The 22,006-nt window shown below is 37.9% G+C and overlaps 1 protein-coding gene across 3 annotated transcripts in view; it reads left to right on the forward strand.

The window, feature by feature from the left end:
- Positions 1 to 22,006, forward strand: part of zgc:152904 (uncharacterized protein LOC767777 homolog) — a 450,981-nt gene that overhangs the window by 402,171 nt on the left and 26,804 nt on the right. For all 3 annotated transcript variants that reach the window (XM_017701911.2, XM_017701913.2, XM_017701912.2), the window contains exons 12-15: positions 618 to 791; positions 5,211 to 5,330; positions 7,472 to 7,593; positions 12,800 to 12,974. In XM_017701911.2, coding sequence (XP_017557400.1) covers positions 618 to 791; positions 5,211 to 5,330; positions 7,472 to 7,593; positions 12,800 to 12,974 — 591 coding nt within the window. The remainder of the gene's footprint in view (positions 1 to 617; positions 792 to 5,210; positions 5,331 to 7,471; positions 7,594 to 12,799; positions 12,975 to 22,006) is intronic.

Consider the following 22,006-nt stretch of genomic DNA (forward strand, 5'->3'; position numbering starts at 1 on the left):
ATGTTGACAGAGGATTATCTTATATCTAATCTCTTCATAAATATTTCTTGAAAAATGTATCATTTGTATTTAATTTTGACATGAAATTACATAAATTAGTGACGAGGTTTGGATTTTGCATAGTCATGTATAAGGGAAGTAATGGCTGGTTGGCACAATTCCCCAATTACATCATATCTCTCATGTTTAACTTGACTTTAGAGGAGAGGAAAAACATTGTTAACTTATTTTTAAATAAAATATAATAACAAATTAAATATATGTTGATGTACCAAGATTTTATTTTATTTTCAAAAATGCTCATTTATGCCATTTCTTGTGGTATGCTCATGATGGAATGCAACATGAAGGTCAGAGTTTTATCAAAAAAAAAAAAAGTTAATATGATAATATAATAAATCCTGCCTCAAGATCTCAAAATAACACACATTAAATGCACTTTCTGAAGTTATGTGATAAACTTTGTGCCAACACAGGAATGGTTTCTACAGTATTAAATTGCTGTACCAATTTGAAGAAAAAAATGAATTATTTCTTTTCATTCCCTCCAGTTGTCTCATTCAAGTTGGCCAGTCCATTGTGTTGTAGCTTATGAGTGACATTCCCTGCTTTTACAGATGTGCCATCCAACCCGTACTCCGTGCGGTTCGCCTCGGTATCTCAGCGCATCGCTACAGTCACCTTTATGAAGCCTGACTCTCATGGTGGTGTGCCCATTGGCTACTACATTGTCAACTACAAGGACCAGAGTTCTCAGGAGTGGAGGACGGTAAAGTCACATGGTGTACAGAGTGAGTTTTTTTTTTTTTTTGCTGTTTCTTTTATTGTACTATTACTACTAACACTACTACATCTGCCTTATATCTAAACATATTGGCCACTTTATCATAAATACCCACCATATACATGCAGTTTCTAGTTTTACAGTTATTAATTGTAGCCCCTCTGTTGCTGCACAGTTTATCAACCCCACCATTCTACCCAATCCATCAATGGAAAAGGAGCACCTTAGGACCTTACTGATTACCAGATATTGTACAAATTATGCAGCAGCAGATGGTCTACAGCCTGTAATTATTAAACTACTGAATGGTTATTTCTGATCAAATGGCCAATAAGTGCAGCTACAAGGCTGGAAGTGGCAATGTAGTATTGAGCCATATTAGTGGTATTAAACGAATAATCTCCTGAATGTCATTTGGGAGCCCAGAGTGTTCAGATTGAATAATTGGTAGGTGAATGCAATACCAAACTGAAAAGTTTTTCATCTGTCCTTAAAAATGTTTTGAAGACCGTGTTTTCTTTGCAGCAGAAATGATGTGACAGCTGTGGACACACCAGCGAAAAACTCAGCGAAGTACTACACAGCTTTCATGCAGCTTCAGACAGCTGCAGGCTACCTTTTATATCAAGTGTCAGGATTAAATGTCAGTCATCTGACTTTGAAAAGCATCGGGGCTGTGGAGTTGGCTTTATTTTGGAGTCATATTTGGAGTGTACATCTGTACTAGTGGCAAAGTGCATTGCATAATGGAACTTTCTGAGCCGCTTTCACAAAAGCCACAGGTTGGCTTGTTTTGCCAGTTAGTGCACTCAACTCTCCCTTAGTCTGAAATATTCCTCAAGACACCACCAACTCTCTTACTAACAGTGTCACTAGGCACTCATATCTTTTGTTGTTCTTTAGAAGTCACAGTTTTCAACAGTGATAACAATAATTAGATATGAATTGCTAGGGATGCACTGAAATGGGAATTGTGGGCCGGTGCTGCTATCCAGTAATGTTTCATGTATATCTGCTGATACTGAAACATAAAGAAATTTATCAAATGTAGAAACTAAGACTAGAATCACCTGCATTACCATTGCAGTTTCTTTAAGGTAACAAATAAAGTTAAATTAACCACAAAAATAAAAAACTTGCCTAAACTAGTAGTGGGTGATATGCTGGTTCATCTGGTATACTGGTTGAAATTCTTCTTTGGGTATGAGTTTTGTCATTACCACTATTTACCTGTATGCCAGAAATAAAGACAGATGCAATTTATAAACAGTGCAAAACGTGTCTCCTCTCTCCTGGTAGTGAGTTGCAGTGTGAGGTAAGTTAGTCCACAAATGCGTCACCAATGTGAGATGTGAGCTCACTGTCCCCCACCATAAAAACCATCAACCTGTACTTTATACTCTGTATACTGAAAGCTTGACTAAGGTGACTGAGGATATTGGAATGGTTGCTAAGCAGCCGTTGGAGGAGTAAATGAAGAAATTTAAGAAAGTTGTTAAGAGCGTCAATATTATGATTGGCTGTAAGGTTGAGATTGGTTTGGAAAAGTTTACGCTATGGGTTGAAATGGCTGTTTAAGTTTTGTCATAATTGCTTCTTGACTTGCGCCCCTGGGCAAATAAAACCCATTGGATGATCCGGGACTGCCCATAAGATCTATACAAGCTTTTGAATGATGCGGGACCACTTTCCATTTACATTTGTGTTAAATGCAATCAAGATGCTTCTCTGTCCTCTGAACATGGTGTGGGTGATCTGATACTAATCTGAACACAATGTGCTGAGGGTGTTTACACTGGGTGTTTCACACTGTCAAGTGAATTCTGAATTTGATCCAATCACCAAGCAAGGTCCCAGAATGTAATGAGTTAGAGAGTGGAAGGAAAAGCTGGTCTCTTGGGGTTAACCATTAATCATTAGTCTAGCATAGACTAGATCTACTTGACTTTTTGTGCGACACCGAATCCTCGTTAGGCAATGCTACAGTCTCAGACTACAAGCAGAGTGACTCTACAGCTTCTCAGCTAATACTTAAGCAAAATTTTTTTGTGTTTTAATGAAAGTGATTTTTTATGAGGTTTTGAGTTATGCTCAAATTTTGTAGAATAAGCTGTTGCTACCAAAACAGTTATTACTGTAACAAAAGTTTGGATGCCTCAGGTCAGACATTTTCTCAATATGTTAAATTTAGCATACAAAATTTGCCGGCACATAAATGCATAACTTTTCTTTTTCTTTGTGCCTTTATTTGTTACATTTATTGCACTACTATAATTAGCTGGCTGTTAGCTTGCTAACATTATATTACTGGGTTTTATCAATGACTGCGCTGGACAGTAGGTGGCTATACAATAAATCACTTTTTTTTTAAAAGGTAGCTATACACCATATACCTGTGTTACACACCATTGCGCTACTGTATCCATTAGCATATCCCCTTGATAAAGATGAAAGAGCATCAGGGAACTCTGGGAGATCAAAAATTGTAATTGGTTCTGGAATGACAGCATGACTGATTGTCTTTAAATGCGATGATCTGAGATTTGTGAACACTTCCAACATTCCATGTTCCAAAGTGGAAACATAATTTGAACATTACCAAACCTTAATTTACACCAAAATGAAATACGAATGGACTATTGAATCCACGGAATGTATGTTTTCACCAACATTCCACATAAGAGCCATTATCACTTCCCCCAGAATGAGGCAGGATGTAAGGCAGATCATTTACCTTGTCTCAGTCATTGTGTTTGGCACAACAGTGCACTTTCTCCACCATCAAATGGCTCCAGCAATGAGTCGAACTAGTTTTCTTCATTAAACTGCTTTTGTCTGGATGTTGGGCTTGCAATTATGTTTCTGTACAATGACGTGCCATTTCGCGGAACATTGAACAAAGCCTTTAAACAAAGTTTACTCCCAAAACATGAAAAGCGCTGGAATTACAGAGAACAAACAACAGCCTTCACCAATGCTACGTTATACATTCAAACTTTGAATAGCTGTCCCTCAGGGCATTCAGGCTTGGGAAAACACAAAGCTATGTTAATGGAAGTCGAAATGAAAGCAGTGACTGCTGAGGGTTCATGATGAGTCCACTAAATATGAGAAACCTCTAAGGAAGGTGCACTTTCAAAGCTTTATTTGTACCACAATGTCTAGTGTTATTGCTGGTTATTGAAGTCAGGAATTTGGATTTGGAAAGTTCCCTTCACTTACAACCTGGTTTAAACAAGAACTTAATTTAATAGCACTGCAGTTAAGCTCACAAATACTTTGGTAATGAAGAACAGTGCTGTGTAAAGTCCACAATTTATTTATTGTGGTAGTTGTGCATGATTATAGGTGTGTAAATAGCTTTCACAGCTGAGGGTTCTCACTCCTCCCCTTTCATTCCTCATTGCTGTCTAGCAGCTCAACACAGAGTTACACTATTTCACACACAGAGAGACTACCATGTCCTAATTGACTTGGTAACAGAATTATAGGGAAAACCTATTTTTATTGTTTATATATTAAAAATATCAGAGTCTATGAAGCCTTTAGAAAGATGTGTGGTATGAGTCCCATTTTAACTTAAAGTCTAGCTTTAAATCTTTTTGTTTTGGGAACTTGTTATTTTTCTTTTGACAGATTATCGTATATAATCTGGTGAAATATCTCCTAATAATTAAAAATGTGTACAGGAAATTAAAGAAAGGGTGGTCTCTGACTTTTGCAGTAGTGTAAAAACTGTCATTGAGGGATAATTAGTTGTAGTTGTAGTCCTTTTTATTTTTAATTTGAGTTAATATCACATCACATTAATCCAACAAAGAAGAACATACTGTTTGTCTTTTACTATTTTACAATTATGAAACCTTTCGCCCCACAGACCCTCATATTCAAACATGATCTGGTTTAGAGCAGTGGGTAGTGGGTGTTCTTGTGAATGTTTGTGTGTATTTGCGACTACAAGTGGGCTTTTCAGCTTTGACACACTGCTGAGTACCTCTAAGCTACAAGCAGAGAGATGGAATTACATTTCACACCTTGATGTGTGTAGTAAATATGATCCCTATGTGAGTGAGGGATTTGTTGTGCAGGGACGACTGTGTGACACAATAGGATGACGTTAGCGTTAGCAGGGCTCACAGCCCCCATTTAGAGCTGCTGTTATTAGCAGCTCGTGGTTCGATAGCACCATTAACATGCGTAGCTCACAGTGGATCTCCATAATAGATACTGTCAGATTATTGTAAGGGGAGGGAGTGGAATAAACAGCAGGCAAAGCTGTCACTTGTGAAAATGCTGGCTAGTACATTCTATGACTCTGTGGTAACTCTGGGCCTGGAGAAAAAAACTACAGAAAAATGAATACTGAGGTGCTGTTGAGGCACTTCATGTCTGTGACATTGACTGTCTCTCTTTTTTTCTCTCTCAGCAATGGTACTCCTGACTAACCTGGAGCCAAACACGACATATGAGGTCAGAGTGGCAGCCGTGAATGGGAAAGGTCAAGGGGAGTACAGCCACACGGAGACCTTTCAGACTTTGCCCATCCGTAAGTAACACAGAAGACAGTCTGCACTAAAGTAAATCTGTCAAATGTGTTATTAGTCAAAGCTCTAGTCCAGTTCAGACCAGACGTTGGCAATACTTCAGTACATCACAATAAATTAAGCCACCGTAAGCTTTTCTGAGCAAAAAAATCACACGTGTCATTCTGTAGTTGGCGTCTTGCGCATATTAGGAACTCGGGGTCTGAGCAGGTTCCCTCTATGAGGAAAATGAACAGTATTTTGTTCCATGGACATTTCCTCTGAATGTCACTGGACGCTCTGAATGATGAGGTCATTAAAAAGTCAAAATACAAGCCAACACACTCAATTGGTGTCGCCTGAAAGTAAGTCTACTATTAAACTTCAGTCACTGTTATATAGCAATACTAGCAACTCAAGCAGAAACTGAAACTACCAAAACAACTTATGTACCATATATGGCAATTTCTGCTGATTTGTGCAGGGTGTTTTGATAAGGTTCACATTCTTATAATGTCAGTTCAATGCACAGTAGTTAGTTTGCATTGTATTATCCATTCATATGTGTGATAACAATATTCATTTTTTGGCTCCTTAATGACATGGGAATTGGTGACATTCTGGGAGAAAATGTAAAAAGGTCAAATATTTCACCGTTGGAACGTTTCAGTTTACCACAGGACTTGATTGTAGTGGTTTTCAAATAGCACCATTCATTTTTCCCAATAAAAGAAAAAAACAGCTTAAACCTGGAGCTCCTAATATGGTCTTAGAACTGACCACTTGATGACAGATCAGAAATCTGTTGTGGGTAATGTCAATACTTCTAGAACATTGAACAACTAATTAAAATGATATTTAGCAGTGGCTAAGCTATTTTAAATTATGTTAAGTTTAAATTGTTTTTTGTTCAAAAATTGTGAATTTGAACATGCTGAAAAGGCTGAAAATTAGCCTTGTTAAATTTAATGTAATTCAGTTTTTTTTCAATTCTCTAGATGTATATATTAATTAAATGTTGAAAAAAAAATGTATTTGTTTTTTTAACAATGTCACAGTTTGTTTTGAATGTATCATTATACATGCTGTGTAGCATGATATTTTCAGTTATCCAGCTGCTGGATTTTTGCCAAATTGTCCATCCTTTGTTGAGACTAAAAAAAATATGCATACAAAACCTTCAAATGCCCTATTTTCAGGTCTCGAAACAAGTGTATCTTTACAAAAACAAGTCTGTTTTTCTGGGTGAGCGTGACCATAATAGAATAACTGAAGCATCAGGAAGCTAACTGAGCTAACAAACAAGTAAATGGAAGAACAATACATCCTGTCATCCAAAAATCCAAAATCCTGTCTTAGTCTCCTTACTGAACATAAACTGGTGAAAATTGTATTTGCCTAACAGCTTCTACATGTTTCTAATCTGCTAATTTGACTCATTGAGATATTGAAATAACAACTCATCAGCATATCTTAAGATGGCTTAAGACACTGATTTAACTTTTTTAGCTCTCACTATCATAGTAGCAAATAATTACAGTAACTACTAATATGTGAGCTACATATAAGTTTCATAGTTGTTACAAATAATAGTGATAACTGCATAACAAGTCTTTAGATGAGTAACTAAAACAGTGGTTACTAACACTGGTCATACAGATCTATCTTGCTGCAGAGCCTGGTTCCAACCATTTATTTTGAATTTAAGGGGAAAATTATGTGAAGTAGATTTTCTCAGTGAACTTTACATTTAAAACTTCTCAGTAAAATATTTCTAAGGCTTTACCTGCAAATGCAACTACACAGACAACTTTCCTACAACCTATGTGAATGAATGTAGTAAAATTCACCCGAGCTCCAAAGGAACAACCTGTCAAAAAAATAATGGTTCGCAATGGAAAAGTGAACACCAATACTAGAACTCCGGTCTAGTCAGAGCATATTAAAGCTGCATGGCTGGTGAAACAAAAAAGAGACCAAATCAGCCCTCATACATTTTTCTCCTGGATTTGTGGTGCTGATGTGTGATAGAAGGGATTTCCACCACATGTAAGTTAGTCATGCCTCAATACGGACAATCAATAAGACAGAAGAACAAAGTGAATTAAATATGAAATCTGTGATGAATGTCAGTCAGATCTTCTTTTTTTTTTTCCTCCTGTAGGAGAGCCAAGCCCCCCTACAGTTCACGGTCAGAGAGGAGTAGGCAAGGCCTACAGACTGGGACTAGTCAAACAAGATGATGGTGGGATGCCCATCGTGGAATACATTGTAAAATACAAGACAGTGGGTATACCTGAGCAACTTCAAATACTATACATTGCATATGTGTGAGTTGCCACATTGGAAGATGTGTGAACCAATCCGAAGTTTGGAATTGCTTGTCATACATGTGATAGGCTAATCCAAATGATACCTATAACACATTTCCTGACAGCCTAACATAAAACTCTTTGCTAAAGAAAACATTTGTTAGCATAGCTGCTAATATCATTTTAGTTTCTCTGTGTGTTTATTGCTGTTGCCGATGTAAAGTCAAATGTTCTGCCTTTTTACAACATCTTTTAACACGCTTGAGATATAACCTAAGATTGGTTACTCCTCTTTTCCTTCCAGCCCTCCTGAAGACATAAATAACTTCATTCTTGATGACAGTCATTTTCTACAGCTACATTCATCATTCTAGGCACTCTTTTGCTTGTGAGACTGTGCATCATTTTATACGTTTATCTTCAAACATATTCTGAATTTTATTGAAAAACTGATTTCAAATGTTTAAATTACAGCATATGTAAATGCAGAGTACGGTAACAAAACAGTCAGAGGCAGATACCACTGTCTGGACTGACCCTGATGGCTGCATAATTCACACTAGATTGTGCTTGCTAACCTCTCTGGATGTATTAGGAAACTAAAGTGGATGTCTTTTGGTGTGACTTATTCCCTTCTGCCTCCGGTGCATTTCCTACGCTGTAGGTGGTAGAATACTTACTGCTCTTTGGGATTTGGGATTCTTTTTGCTGTTTCTTCCTCTACTTTCCATAGTTGATGAATTGGTGGGATGTTTAAGGACACAGACTTGGGCTTCATTGGCTTTAAGAAAAGGCAGACATTAAAGAGTATGAAAAAGTGCTTTGAAGTACTTCCATTCTCCGCGGAGCAGCCGTGGGAGGGGGCTATTCCATGAGATTCTCTTGCTTAGGCGGTAAAGGAAAAAATCGGGCTGTGTTTGTTTTGAAGCACTTATATTATTCATACATTCAAACACAGCCTCTCTGTCTCTGTCAGTCTTTCTGTGTCTGTCTTTCTCTCTTTCACTCAGTCTAGAACTATTAAATATATTATATCTCCCATTTACTCATTGTAATTATTCAGAGTAAAAAAAAAGTAATGGGCTGAAATTAAAAATAACAAACTATGCATAGACATTCCTGTAAAACAATCTAGAAATCATTTGAATATATTTGTTTACTTATCTATTTATTTAATTAAACATGTACTAAGACCATTTTCCATTGCACTTGAACTGAACCAAATGGTTGATTAACGATTTTTGTTCATTGTATGTCTGTCTAATTTGCAGGTAGTTGCTTAGACAATGTTACAATATCCATACTCCAGTAGAGTGAAGTGTGGAACCTGCATTTTGATGATAGTTTCTTATATGTTTAGTCCAAGGAAGGAAGCATAGATACATTACTGCAGCCAGCTAAAGGTTACAAAACACTAGATGCGAAGTTCAGTGGATCTCTACTCATCTCCTCCGCAGATGATAATACAGAGAACAGATATATATGGCATGTATGTATGCTATAGCATGTAGGAAGTGCAGAAAAGTGCAGACAAACTAGAAGCTCAAGTTAATTTTACACTCTACTCAGATTTAATTGAGAAAAAAAACAGTTCTGCATGATTTAGTGAATTTTGAGGTTTGGTGTATGAAAACTAAGTCTGCTCAGACTTTTGAGCTAAAACATCCGAGTTGAAATATTATGTGAATAGACTAGTTAGCTGAGAAGAGAACAGATGCTTAGCACTCGCCCGTTTATCTTAAAGATTTTAGATTGACATCTTTCTCTCTGCAAATTTGAAACCGCATGTCGCAAGCTATAAATTTGTGCTCTGAATCTGGGTTAAATATATTACAGTAATGGAGAGAGCTGAGTGGTACAAGAAGCTGGGGCAAGTGGGAGGTGGGTGGGATGCAAATATCTTTCTTTGGAATATTTTTTGAATATTAAATTTAACTGGAATGCCACTCCCAAGTCAATTACCATTGTAGCTTAACAGTGTTAAAACAACAGGAAAGACCACCACATTTACCAGTGAAGTGGAGAAGATATGGAAGTAGTGGACAGCTTATGCTTACCCAGGGCAGTCATTGACAACAAAAGATCCAGCGCTCAAGAAATACAGCACAGATTGGCACTCAGCAGAACAAGGATAAAAGAGCTTGAAAAGATCTGCAAGTGGAACGATTTGTCTCTACAAAGATCAGAACTGTCCAGACAGTGGTCTTCTCTGTGTTTATGTAATGGGTGTCAAAGCTGGACAATAAACAAAGACAGGAAAGTCAGGAAAAATATTTAGGCCTTCCAGCACTGGTGCTGGCGAAGACTTTTGAGAGTCCTTTGGGTGACAAAGAAAACAAACAAACAGAATCTCGACCAAATCAAGCTTCATCTCTCACTGAAGCCCAGATTACCAAACTGAAGCTCTCTTATTTTGGACATTTGTGCTTGATACACTTGAACATAGAAGAGAAAGAGGATAGCCAGCTGGAAGATGGATGGATGGATACAATCAGAGGAACCGTTTACCAACCATTCAGAAGCCTGAAGAACTAAACAAAAGGCAGGATATTCTGGAGAAACACTATCAGTATGGTCATCAGTCAGAATCAACTTGACAGCACTTAATAAATAAACACAGCTTGCATTTTGGTGTACTGGTGATGTTATAGTGTTTGGTGGCTTCACCAAGAAGAATAAAGAATTTGCTAAGTTGCCACTAAAACTACAGGCACTGGAATCGATGGCCAATGGGAAGCTCACTTTGAGTTTTGTGGTGCCAGAGGTTCTCTTACTTTGTGCATATAATTGGGTGTGAATATAAGACAGCAATACTAGAATATGAAATATCCATTAAAATCACAAAAACTGTCAACTAATCATCAATACATTGATTTTTATTGAGTTTAGTCAAGTAACAGTGACAGCCCTTCCTCAGTCCCTGTTGACTAGCACACATAGATTCAATAAGCACTGTACCAGCATCTTTTCCATGTATGCTCACTCACAGTGACACTTATTCAAATTCCTATTTTCCGTCTAGCCAGATCTCAAGCTGCAGAGCTGTGTCAGAGCACATAAGAATTGGTTTGGCGGTATACTTTCTCTGCTGCACTCCGCCACTAATGCGGCCATTCTGTCATTTCTGTGCCCTCTGCGGGCTTGGCAGAGTGATTGGAAATAATAACATTGTAGATGAAAGTGTTGTGAGAGAAAGAGGTCGGCGTCCCTAATCGAGGCCCTTTGAAGACCGTTCATGGCCAAACACGGATGAAAGAAGAGCATCAGCCACACCACAGTAAATTCATGCCGCTCAGCTCCGTCTGTCTATCTGCCATATTCAGAAAGACTGCCACTGAGAAGGCTTACCTTAGCACCTAGAATTCAGTATAATGTCCTTTGAGAGGATAATGTATTAGCTAGAATCCTGTTCATGATTTACTTTTTAGTACCACACTCAGGGTCACTCGGAGAGTAGCCAGTCGAACTTGTGGCTGCTTTATGCTCAGTTCATTTAAGGTGCCTCCGAGAGCATATTCAGTAGCATTTCATGGCTTTATAGTGGGTAAAAGTGTCCAAATATCATAGCAGCTTCAGTCTAATAGTTCCATATTAAATCATGAACACTTGATACACTGGCCAGGCACTTCATTAAATATACCTCCTTGTATCTGCACTCTTTCTTTGTCTGTTTTATCAGGTCTATTGACCACATAGGTGAACGTTGTAATTTACCAAGTACAGGTGATAGTCCATCTGTTTGCCTACATACTTTTTTAGCCCTCTTTTACCCCATTGGTCCTCCCAGTGGTTTACTCCTGTGCTCAGGACTGCCACAGGACCACCACAGAGCAAGTGTTATTTGGCTAGTGGATCATTCTCTGATATGGCATACAATTTATTTATTTTTAAAACCCATGCATACAGTATGTTGTAAGGTGAATTAGTCCCCCCAAAAAAGTTAACAGACACAGCAGTGTTCACTCACTGTCCACTCTAGTAGACTCACCCACCTTGTTGGTCCAACCTTGTAGATGTAAAATTAGAGACAGTATCCCTGCACAGTTTGTTTTGGTCATCCTCTAGTGCCTTCATCAGTGCTCACATGACACTGTTGGATGGCTATTTTTGGTTGGTGGGCACTGGTGGTGTTTAAAACCTTCAGCAGAACTGCAGTGTCTAATGCACTCTGACCAGAGCAACACACACTAACACACCACCACATTGGTATCACTGCAGTGCTGAGAAATCATACCTGCTCTGGTGGTCTTGTGGGGTCCTAAGCATTGAACAACAGAGTGAAAAGGGAATAATAAAATATACATAAATAGTATAAATAAGTATAGCCTAATGCGGCTGGATGATTAGCTGTCTCGCTCAAAACATGCACAGATGTAACTGGAGGAAATGTTTACACACTAGTGAAATACAGAGAATAAAATGGTACAAGGGTATGTTTGAAAATAGCCAGAGAATTTTTAAACCTCCATCCAACTGCATTAATGCAGTTTTACATTGTTTAGCCATTAGACTTAAATCACTCATTATTTCAATATTTCCACATACCTACATTTTAAAGATGAAACTAGTCTTTTAGGGTGGTTGCTCCATTCTAGAAACTCTAAAGAGTTCACCGTGGTTGTAATAGGAACCAGATGGCCAAAAATGTTTAATGCCCTGAAAGCTGCCTAACAGTGTTTGAAATGAAATGGTTGCAGATACACTGCCTGATGCCTGAGATATGGTTTTCCAATAATTTTTTACAAGGCTTTTGCTTTTTAAAAACCCATGGTGGACAATTAGATACAGGATGTTGTAAGGTGGAATTTTCCCCCCTTCATAAAAAAATGTTTTTTTCAAATTTACCCCTTTTATCATTGTCATTTCTTTGTCAACATTGTCACCACTGTAAAGAAATCTGAGTCAGTAAGCTTCTGTACAATGCACCATTTCACATCAAACCCCTCTGAATGACTTTGTTTATATCTCAAAGACTGAATTATGAATATTGAGAAATCAGTTGAAATCCCTTTAGAACCCTATTTGCTTTAAAACTCTTAAGCTATGAATAACTCTGTTAAAAGGTCTACTCATGAAGATATCATACTGGAGGAAGGCTTAGCTCTGAGAACTTCAGGCATGCTTCTGTTAAGATCTCAATGTAACTCCCCTTCATATGACTTCTTTGTATGCTTCTACAGGACAAGGAAGAGCAGTGGATGACTAAGCTTGTTCCAGGCATGAACGACTTCACCATCCTGCAGCCTCTTCAATGGAACACGCGTTATAATGTGGAGATCACAGCCCGCAACGTCAAAGGCTTGTCAGAACCCACCTTCTTCCAGTTCCTCATGCCTCAGAAACCAGACATCACAGGTATGTGTCCTCATGATGCACTGGTTTTCAGTAGGGATGTAACAATACAGTGGTAATGTAGTTTGATGACAGTGTTGTTGACAGTGCTGAATTGATGTGGGCATTGATGTGTGATGTAATATGGGTGGATTTAGTAAAGCATTGTCATCAGACCACTTTACAGTTGTTTTGCTTTGAATACAACAAGTGCAGGTATGCTTGTGCACTCTAAAGCAGTAGTTTTCAGTAAAGATGTAAAAATAAAATGTATTGAATTGTTATGATTTGCATCACAGCTTATTGTATTGTATCATTGCATTGTGGCTTAACACATTAGCTTGTGGCTAATGTGTTTGCATATAGTGTTAGCATGGAGTTCACATATTAGATTGTGGCGAGAATGTTAGATTGGGACACTGTAAAGCATAGCTATGTTTCAAATATTGCACTTTCAGAACTTTGCTCTATCGTATTATAATGAATCAGTTTGGGCAGTCGTGGGCTCGAGGTTAGGGAACTGGCCCCGTGACCAGAAGGTTGCCGGTTCGGTCCCCAGTGCCGACAGTACATGACTGAGGTGTCCTTGAGCAAGACACCTAACCTCTAACCGCTCCCTGGGCACCATGGATAGGGATGCCCACCGCTCCGGGCAAGTGTGCTTCAGTGCCCCTTAGTGTGTGTGTGCTCACTAGTGTTTCACTTCACCAATGGGTTAAATGCAGAGGTGGAATTTCCCCATTGTGGGACTAATAAGTACCACTTAACTTGAATCCTGTAATAAACTGATCAATGGAAACATTAGCATAGTAACATTCACCCAGTCCTTATCCTTGTTGTAATTAAGATATATATTGAGTTGAATTTGGAAATGTGTGAATCATTATACCCCTAGTTTTCAAATTTAGCATCATGACCTTCAGATCTTTATGAAGAAAAAAAAATAGGCTGTGTAGTAGTAGTAACACTGCATAGTGTCATTGTGATACTGCATCGTAAAACTGTAACAGTTTGTGTTATTGAGCATGGACATTTAATTAATAGTAAACATTAATGAGACAGGAACCACATTTCATTAAGAAAGCTTACTTTTTAATGTTCTAAACTAACATGTCCAGTTTTCCTGCACACATCTATAGCCTTAAGAATAGCTCAGCCAGTTTGCATTGTAGTTCAGGTTGTTACTGAATAATAGCCTGGGATCTTAAGGCATTAAATGCATATGATAGATTCTATCAGATCTTACCCTAAACCTAATCCAAACCTCATCTTAAATCTGGGCTAATGGGAAAAGTCAGAGACCAACCTTTCATTTGTTTCATTTTTAACTGCCATTAAGTAAATTAATTTTTCAGTTTCCAATAAAGAGCAGAAATGTTTACTGCTTTTTTCATGACTCTGAAAAATAAAAACTTATACTTAATGCCTGATGTTTGCACAGTAATGTTTGCAAACAAAAATTTCAATGAAATTAATATGTCAATCTCAGGATATACCTGTATAGATGATATATCTCCCAGCACTACTTTGTAGGCTATATAGAGACCTTCAGCACATCATACACAGGAATTCAATGTACACTTGCAAAGAGTAGGTTACTGGTTGCACATACTTTGTGGGCTTGTTATATTTTTAGGAAGTAGCACAAGCCTACATATTTTTCGAACATTGTCCTCATAATTATGCTATTTAGGTTTGTGTCCAATATAGTTTGGGCTAAACATTTATTTCGGTGTTTCCAATAAGAAAACTTACATAGAAATATGCATCCTCAAAGTTTCACACTGCACATATGAAGCACCATATTTGTGTGCTTTTTTGCTTTCATCACAGGCCTAATGTTGAAATCATGATTTGTAATTTTTTTACTGCAGTCCTAAAGGAATGTGTGGAATTTTATATTGTCTGTATTTTATGAATCATCAGCATTCAGGTCCAAAATGTAAAAATATACAAAAACATTGTTTTAAAAAATCCTTTATCTGTTTCTTTTATTTGTAAGACTGTGATGTCCAGCGTCAAAATTCTGTATGCTGGCTACAGTTCAAGGCCTTTAGAAATGTTAAGCCAGACTTGCATTTAGGGCAATTTAGATATCAAAAATGCATAGCTAGGGCTCCAGGTCCGCAGAGATGCAATTCCTCCAGCGCATATCAAGCCCCCACATCCGCATCAAGGCTCAATATAAGAGCAGGATCAAATGTAACCGGGTGCATTAGTTCGGTTTGCCGATGCCGTTTGAAGAGGATATCTGTGGTCATGCCTTTGAATCTCTAAAAAAAAATCTCACAGGCTCAGATGCCTTCAAACCTTGGGTCAGTAATCAGCAAGCATGCCTACATGTGCTGGGACAAACAAGTGGGCCCACATGCCGGTGCTGCACAACATGCCTTTTTAGTTAATTGTTATTGGCCTTTGCTATACTAACGTTACAGAAAAGGTACTTCATGCAAATGGAACTAACCAATCAGATTTTATTGTTCACTGGTAGCATCTTAATGCTTTCTTTTACAATCTCCTAAGTTCTAGATATTACTGGTTAAGTTTGAGGTACAAACTCCAAAGTACTAGATAATTATTTTATGTGAAATGGTAGTGAGCACCCAGATAGTGTAACTAAATGCATAAGCTAATGAAGACATTTGAAAAATTTGGGACAACCCATGAAAACCTTTGTTTTTTTATTTTATTTTATTTGTTAGTTTATTATGTGGACATTTGATAAATTTAAGCTTCCTTCCTTGAGACAATCAGGTTTTGATTTAAAGGAGACCTGTTTTTAAAGGGGACCTGTTTCAGTCCTTTTTTTCTCAGTATAATATACTTTCCTGTGCGTTTTGAAAGAAATATGTGGTAAATGGTTGGGGGTGCACTTTAATTCAGTTTTGTAATTCAGTTGCTATAGAACACATAAAAAAGCTCAAGTTAATGTTCACACTCTAGTCATTTAAACTAAAGTAAATAATGTTGAAAGTTTCTATTTAGCATGCTTGGAATCAGTTATTACCTCTTAACAGACAGTTTTTGAGCTGAATGATACATCTCAATTATAGGTAGTCTCAAGATGGCTTTAATTTAATGCAGTAATGGCAAAATGCTGAGTGGGGCACTGAAAAATTGAACTGTGCTCAGAGCAGGGTTATTATATAAAAAAAAAAAGTTTTTATTTAGTTTAGTTTTTCATTTTGGCTTTTGATTTCAGTTTAGTTTAAGGTACATTCAGGGTACATTCATAGTTTTAGTTTAGTTTTTATTTAGTTTTTGAGTTTTAGTTTTTAGTATTATGCCTAACACTGTAGTAGGTACTTGATAAGGGTAGAACAAAATAAAAACAGCAGACTGAGCTTGGCTTGGCTCGGCTCCAGCTTTCCTTAAAGACTGCAAAACACCCTCCTCATACCTTCCTGATATGGAGAGTCAATGATAAGGGTTTATGGTCATGTTCACAGCCCTGTTTGGCTTTGTGAGAGTATGGTGGTTTATTGACGATCTGGCTTGCTGACTTAGCAAATACACATGAATTTAGTGTCAGCTGTCAGAAATGTCTAAGCAGCATGTGTTGAGACTTCTCTCTTTGTATCACTAAGATTTAAGTCAGAAAAATCTGAGTGCATAATTGTTTTAATTGATTCATTTTAGCTAAGCCAAGAACTGCTGTATTCGATCGCAAAAGGAATGCAAACCTTCATCCAGAGGGCACGTGATGTTACCAGTATAAGTGAAATACAGAAACTAACAAGTGTTTGCTTGCAGTTTACTAGGGCTTGAAATAATGATTCACTAGAAAATCTGGCATCCATCGACAGCACATTTATTCTTGTTTATGTCCAAAACACTGTTAATTGTCATTGCTGTGAAATCCTTTTAAAAAATGCAACTGCAGCAGTAAAAGTGGAGTTGATGGCTGGTGTTGTTCTAGTGGAGGGTGAGGCGCTACTTTGCTGTGACGCAGAAATAAGAAGAAAATCTTAACACCACATTGAATCATAAGCCTTTTTTTGAAAGGACAATGGACAATGGACTTGGTCTTCTTTAATATCTGCTGGTACTTGATGGAGTCCATGATACCATGTATCTGAACAAGTTGTTCAGGACCTTTGGAAGTAAAACAGCCCCATACTTCACGGTGGGGATGAGGTACTTTTCTGCATGTATCTGCACCAAACCTACTTCTGGTGTTTGTTACCAAAAAATCTGACTGTAGAACATGGTCCCACTTAAAGATCCAGTAACATCTGGTAAACTGTAGGCACAGAGTTACTTGGTCCACCAAGTAATTTGTTGCTGCACAGGTTGTGTTAGTCATCTTCTAGTCCTTAATCAGTGGTTAATTCCTGACCCCAGGAATCTGTTATTTGAATATTTTTGGTGAGTGGGCTATTCTCAGTGGCACTGACCTGTTTAGAAACTCTAGAAATGTTACTGTGTGTGGTCCACTGTGGGCAGCACACACACAAACTACCATGTCAGTGTCAATGCTGTGCTGAGAATCATCCATCACCAAAATAATACCTGTTCAGCAGGGGGTCCTTACCCCAAGTGGACATGGAAAAGGGGGTTGATGTAGTATGCAGAGAAACAGATGAGCTACAATCTAGTTTTAGAACTACAAAATGTACCTGTAAAGTGGGGAAAAAAAAGAAAAAACAAGATGAAATAGACATTGAGGGTAGATTTAAGAACCCAATACCTAATAAAGTGACCATCTACCACAGATAGACATTGCTTTCTCTGCAGATACACTGTGGGGTGCAGCCCTACACATAAAATCAAACACAAACACTTAAGCATAGACAAATGCACACAACAGCACAATAGCAGCAGTGGTACTCTGGAACTTTATTTCCTCATATCCATCATTCCATCAATTACCAGATGAAATGGAAAATGTTTTCTGTTTTGACTGAGTCGTTGGCAAAGCAGGAGTATTTTGCTCCATTATTGCCTGGGCGTAGCAGGCAGCTTATATTCTGTTCTGCTTTTGAAATGAAGAACATTCAGAAAGAAGTACTGCATTTAAAGCAGGGCTTCCAATCAAACCGCTAGCTCTCATTAGTGAACTGAGCTTGGACTGAGGAGTGGTACTCAAGAGAACAGGGGAAACAAAACCTTGTATCTCCATTTTTCAGTTTGTGACATAATTTGAAAATGCCTGTTACTCTTTCTAGTGTTTGTAAATTTTATGACAAATGGACCAAAAGAAATGCCCTAAAATTGCTTGGAAATAACTCTGGTTCCAGTGACTTACATTAGAAGTATAGTTTTTCTTTTTCGATTTTGGACAGTGTGTGTGTGTATATATATATATATATATATATATATATATATATATATATATATATATATGTGTGTGTGTGTGTGTGTGTGTGTGTGTATATATATATATATATATATATATATATATATATATATATATATACATATAAATTTTTTTTATACATAGAATGTGCTAAGCCCAATCTGTGTCTTTTCCCTTGTAATGGCTAGCAGGTTTCACAGCGTTCAAATAAACTCTTTGTTTAAAGGGTATCCTTATCAGTTGATGGTGGCTTTGTTTTGTGACAGGTACTTTTCAAAAGATCAAGCCTGGGCTCTGGTTTGAAAAGCCCAGCTGTCGGTAGATGCATTAAATTGTGACAAGGTCAATTGCGAAGCTGGGCTTTCTAAAAGCCAGGCTGTGACACAGTGACAGTCCGTCTCCCAGGATCAGTCACAGTCGATGTCAACAGGTTAAAATAGAGCTACGGCAGATAAAACAGAGAAAAATATTCAAATCCCTCCCCAGTGGTGCTGCTGGCGCAAAACATGTTGTGCTCTTACTCAAAGAATGCTTGATTAAGGGATTTCCTTAAAAAAAAAAAAAAGAAAAGAATGAAGCAGATTTGAGGACATGGTCACCTTATAGCCACTCACTGTGTTGTGTTTCTTATGATGTACACAATGTGAACCTAATCTAAGTAGACATGCTGCATTTGTACCTTTGACAAAATATCAAGTTGCCTTCCTTTCAGTGTAGTGCTTTAATTGAATTTCATGTTATGTTAAAAAGACACTTTTTCATTTTAAAGGGACTTTCAACTTATTTTGTTAATCCTTTTATGCTTTTAGCTGTAGCTACATCATGGATGTGCTATTGATGGTGAAATGAAGAATAACCTTGGTCAATTCAGTTGAAAGGTTTATGTGCTTGAAGGCTCTGTGCCAAATTATTCCTCAAACCAATCAGAATTAGGACAGATATTTTTGTCTGTGGTTCCTTTCCACTGCCAGTCCAAACTCACACAACCCAAACTCTCTTAAGTTGTGTCTGATTCATGAGACAGCACGCTAGCATTTTAAAAGACACTCCATGCTGTAGTAGAATGACTGTAATGCATTAAAATAATTTAGAAGTGCCTGCACAAGGGCAGACTTTGCAATAGGCAAATCTATCTAGCCACCAAGGGCCCTCATGAGCCACGTTGATAGTTAAATAACCCATTTTGATATAGATTTTATAATATATATTATGTTTGTATTATATTATTATATATGTTGTGGTTCTAATGGACTTTATTGGACTTATGCAGTGGCACTACTGTGCAATGATAGACTGGTATAAATAGTGCAATTAAGTAACATTAAAGAGGTCCTTCTGTTGTTATAAGCATGACATTGCTACCGTGTTTTTTGCTGCTATTCAGAAGCATTTTCAAAAAGAGTTCTATACAGCACCACATAAAAGACATTCTCCATAATCTGAAGAACATGCAAAAATCACTTAAGCATGCAACTGGTTGGAGTGTTCATGGATCTATATTGAACCATTCTCTTTAATAAACAACCCTTGAAGAACAACCATGTTTTAAAGAGTGTACTTTGGCAAATGCTAACACTGTTTGGATGATAGGCCAAGAACACGAGAGGGATTGTGTTATCATGATAACACATAACCTCAAGTGTTCTATTGCTTTTATACAACAGTTAAAGTAACAAATAAAGTAAGCAATAAAAGAATAAAAAGAAATACATTGTGTCGTGAATGTGTCATTTAATACACTATACTGCCAAAAGTATTCACTCACCCGTCGAAATCATTAAATTCAGGTGTTCCAATCACTTCCATGGCCACGAGTTTATAAAACCAAGCACCTAGGCCTGCAGACTGCTTCTACAAACATTAGTGAAAGAATGGATCGCTCTCAGGAGCTCAGTGAATTCCAGTGTGGTACTGTGATAGGACGCGACGTGTGCAACAAGTCCAGTCATGAAATTTCCTCACTACTTAATATTCCACGGTCAACTGTCAGTGGTATTATAACAAAGTGAAAGCAATTGAGAACAACAGCAACTCAATGGTAGGCCACCTAAAATGACAGTGTGGGGTCAGTAGATGCTGAGGCACATAGTGCGCACACCAAACTTCGTGTGGCCTTCAGATTAGCTCAAGAGCAGCGTAGAGAGCTTCATGGAATGGGTTTTCATGGCCGAGCAGGCCAAGCCTTACATCACCATGTGCAATGCAAAGTGTCGAATGCAGTGGTGTAAAGCGGCACCACTGGTCTCTAGAGCAGTGCAGACGTGTTCTCTGGAGTGGTCTAGTCGCACTTCCCTCTCTGGCAATCCGATATACGAGTCTGGGATTGATGGTAGCCAGGAGAACGGTACTTGTCTGACTGCATTGTGCCAAGTGTAAAGTTTGGTGGAGGGGGGATAATGGTGTGGGGTTGTTTTTCAGGATTGGGCTCGGCCCCTTAGTTCCAGTGAAAGGAACTCTTCTTTCTTCAGCAGACCAAGAGATTTGGGACAATTTCATGCTCCCAAACTTTGTGGGAACAGTTTGGGAATGGCCCCTTCCTGTTCCAACATGACTGCGCACCAGTGCACAAAGCAAGGTCCATAAAGACAGGGATGAGAGAGTTTGGTGTGGAAGAACTTGACTGGCCTGACCTCAACTCAGCAGAACACCTTTGGGATGAATTAGAGCAGAGACTGCGAGCCGGGTCTTGTGTCTGACCTCACAAATGGGATGTCACTAAGTTCATATGCGTGTGAAGGCAGACGAGCGAATACTTTTGGAAATATAGTGTATGTTTTAACATTAGCAGTTCCTTCCACCAAAATAGTTCCTTAACAAGCAGCTTGTTGCTACGTCAGAGTAACGAGCTCTGCTCACATGCTGCACAGCTGGCAGTCCATTCTCCAGCTCCCTACACAGACCAACTGACAAATCGGCTCTAGGTCAAATGTAGCCTTCGAGTATGCATTTTCCGTTTGTGCGCAAAGTAAGAAGTAAAACGTTCAAATGGCTTGAGCGTCTCCTACGGCTGTCAGTCATTGTTTAGCAACGGCATCTCAGTGGAGTGATAGTGTTTGTGAAAAACCTGTGATGTTATGGTGAAATAGAATGCTTCTCAACCAATCAGCTTGCTTGCCCGGAACTAACTGTTGTATAAATTCTAATATCTCTCACAGATTCAAAGTCCAGCTTCTCACAGAAAATAGAAGCTAGAGATAGATAGATAGATAGATAGATAGATAGATAGATAGATAGATAGATAGATAGATAGATAGATAGATCTGATTTGTATTTAAGTTGTATGCAAAAGTTTGTGTACCCCAGGCTAAATATCATATTTAGTAATTTTTTGAGTTAAAGGAAGTAAACCCAACCTCTGCAGCAGTTTATTGATTTTTTACTTTGCAAAAGTTAATACACAGTTATTTATATATTTGAATTTGATTTTAATCTTAAACAATAGGTAAAATAGCAATTGTGACTTGCAAACATTTAGATATCCTTCCAGCTGTAAAGTCTAAGAAACTCATCAGCTGACAATTCCTACACATAATAAATTCCCTGACTCTTCAAAACTCTTGCAACATTCATTAACTATGGGGTCCTCTAAGTAGCTGGCTGAGGAATTAAAAAATTCCTATAACAAGAATAGAAAAACTCCTAGCTGGTCTTAGTAGAATGTTCAACTTTTAGCACATGCCACAATTTTCTTCAAATACAATGTAACTGAGTTATTGCCTAAATTTTTACATACAATCGTATATTCTTATAGGTTTTT

The sequence above is a fragment of the Pygocentrus nattereri genome, chromosome 12, assembly GCF_015220715.1.
Source record: "Pygocentrus nattereri isolate fPygNat1 chromosome 12, fPygNat1.pri, whole genome shotgun sequence".
Classification (NCBI taxonomy): domain Eukaryota; kingdom Metazoa; phylum Chordata; class Actinopteri; order Characiformes; family Serrasalmidae; genus Pygocentrus; species Pygocentrus nattereri.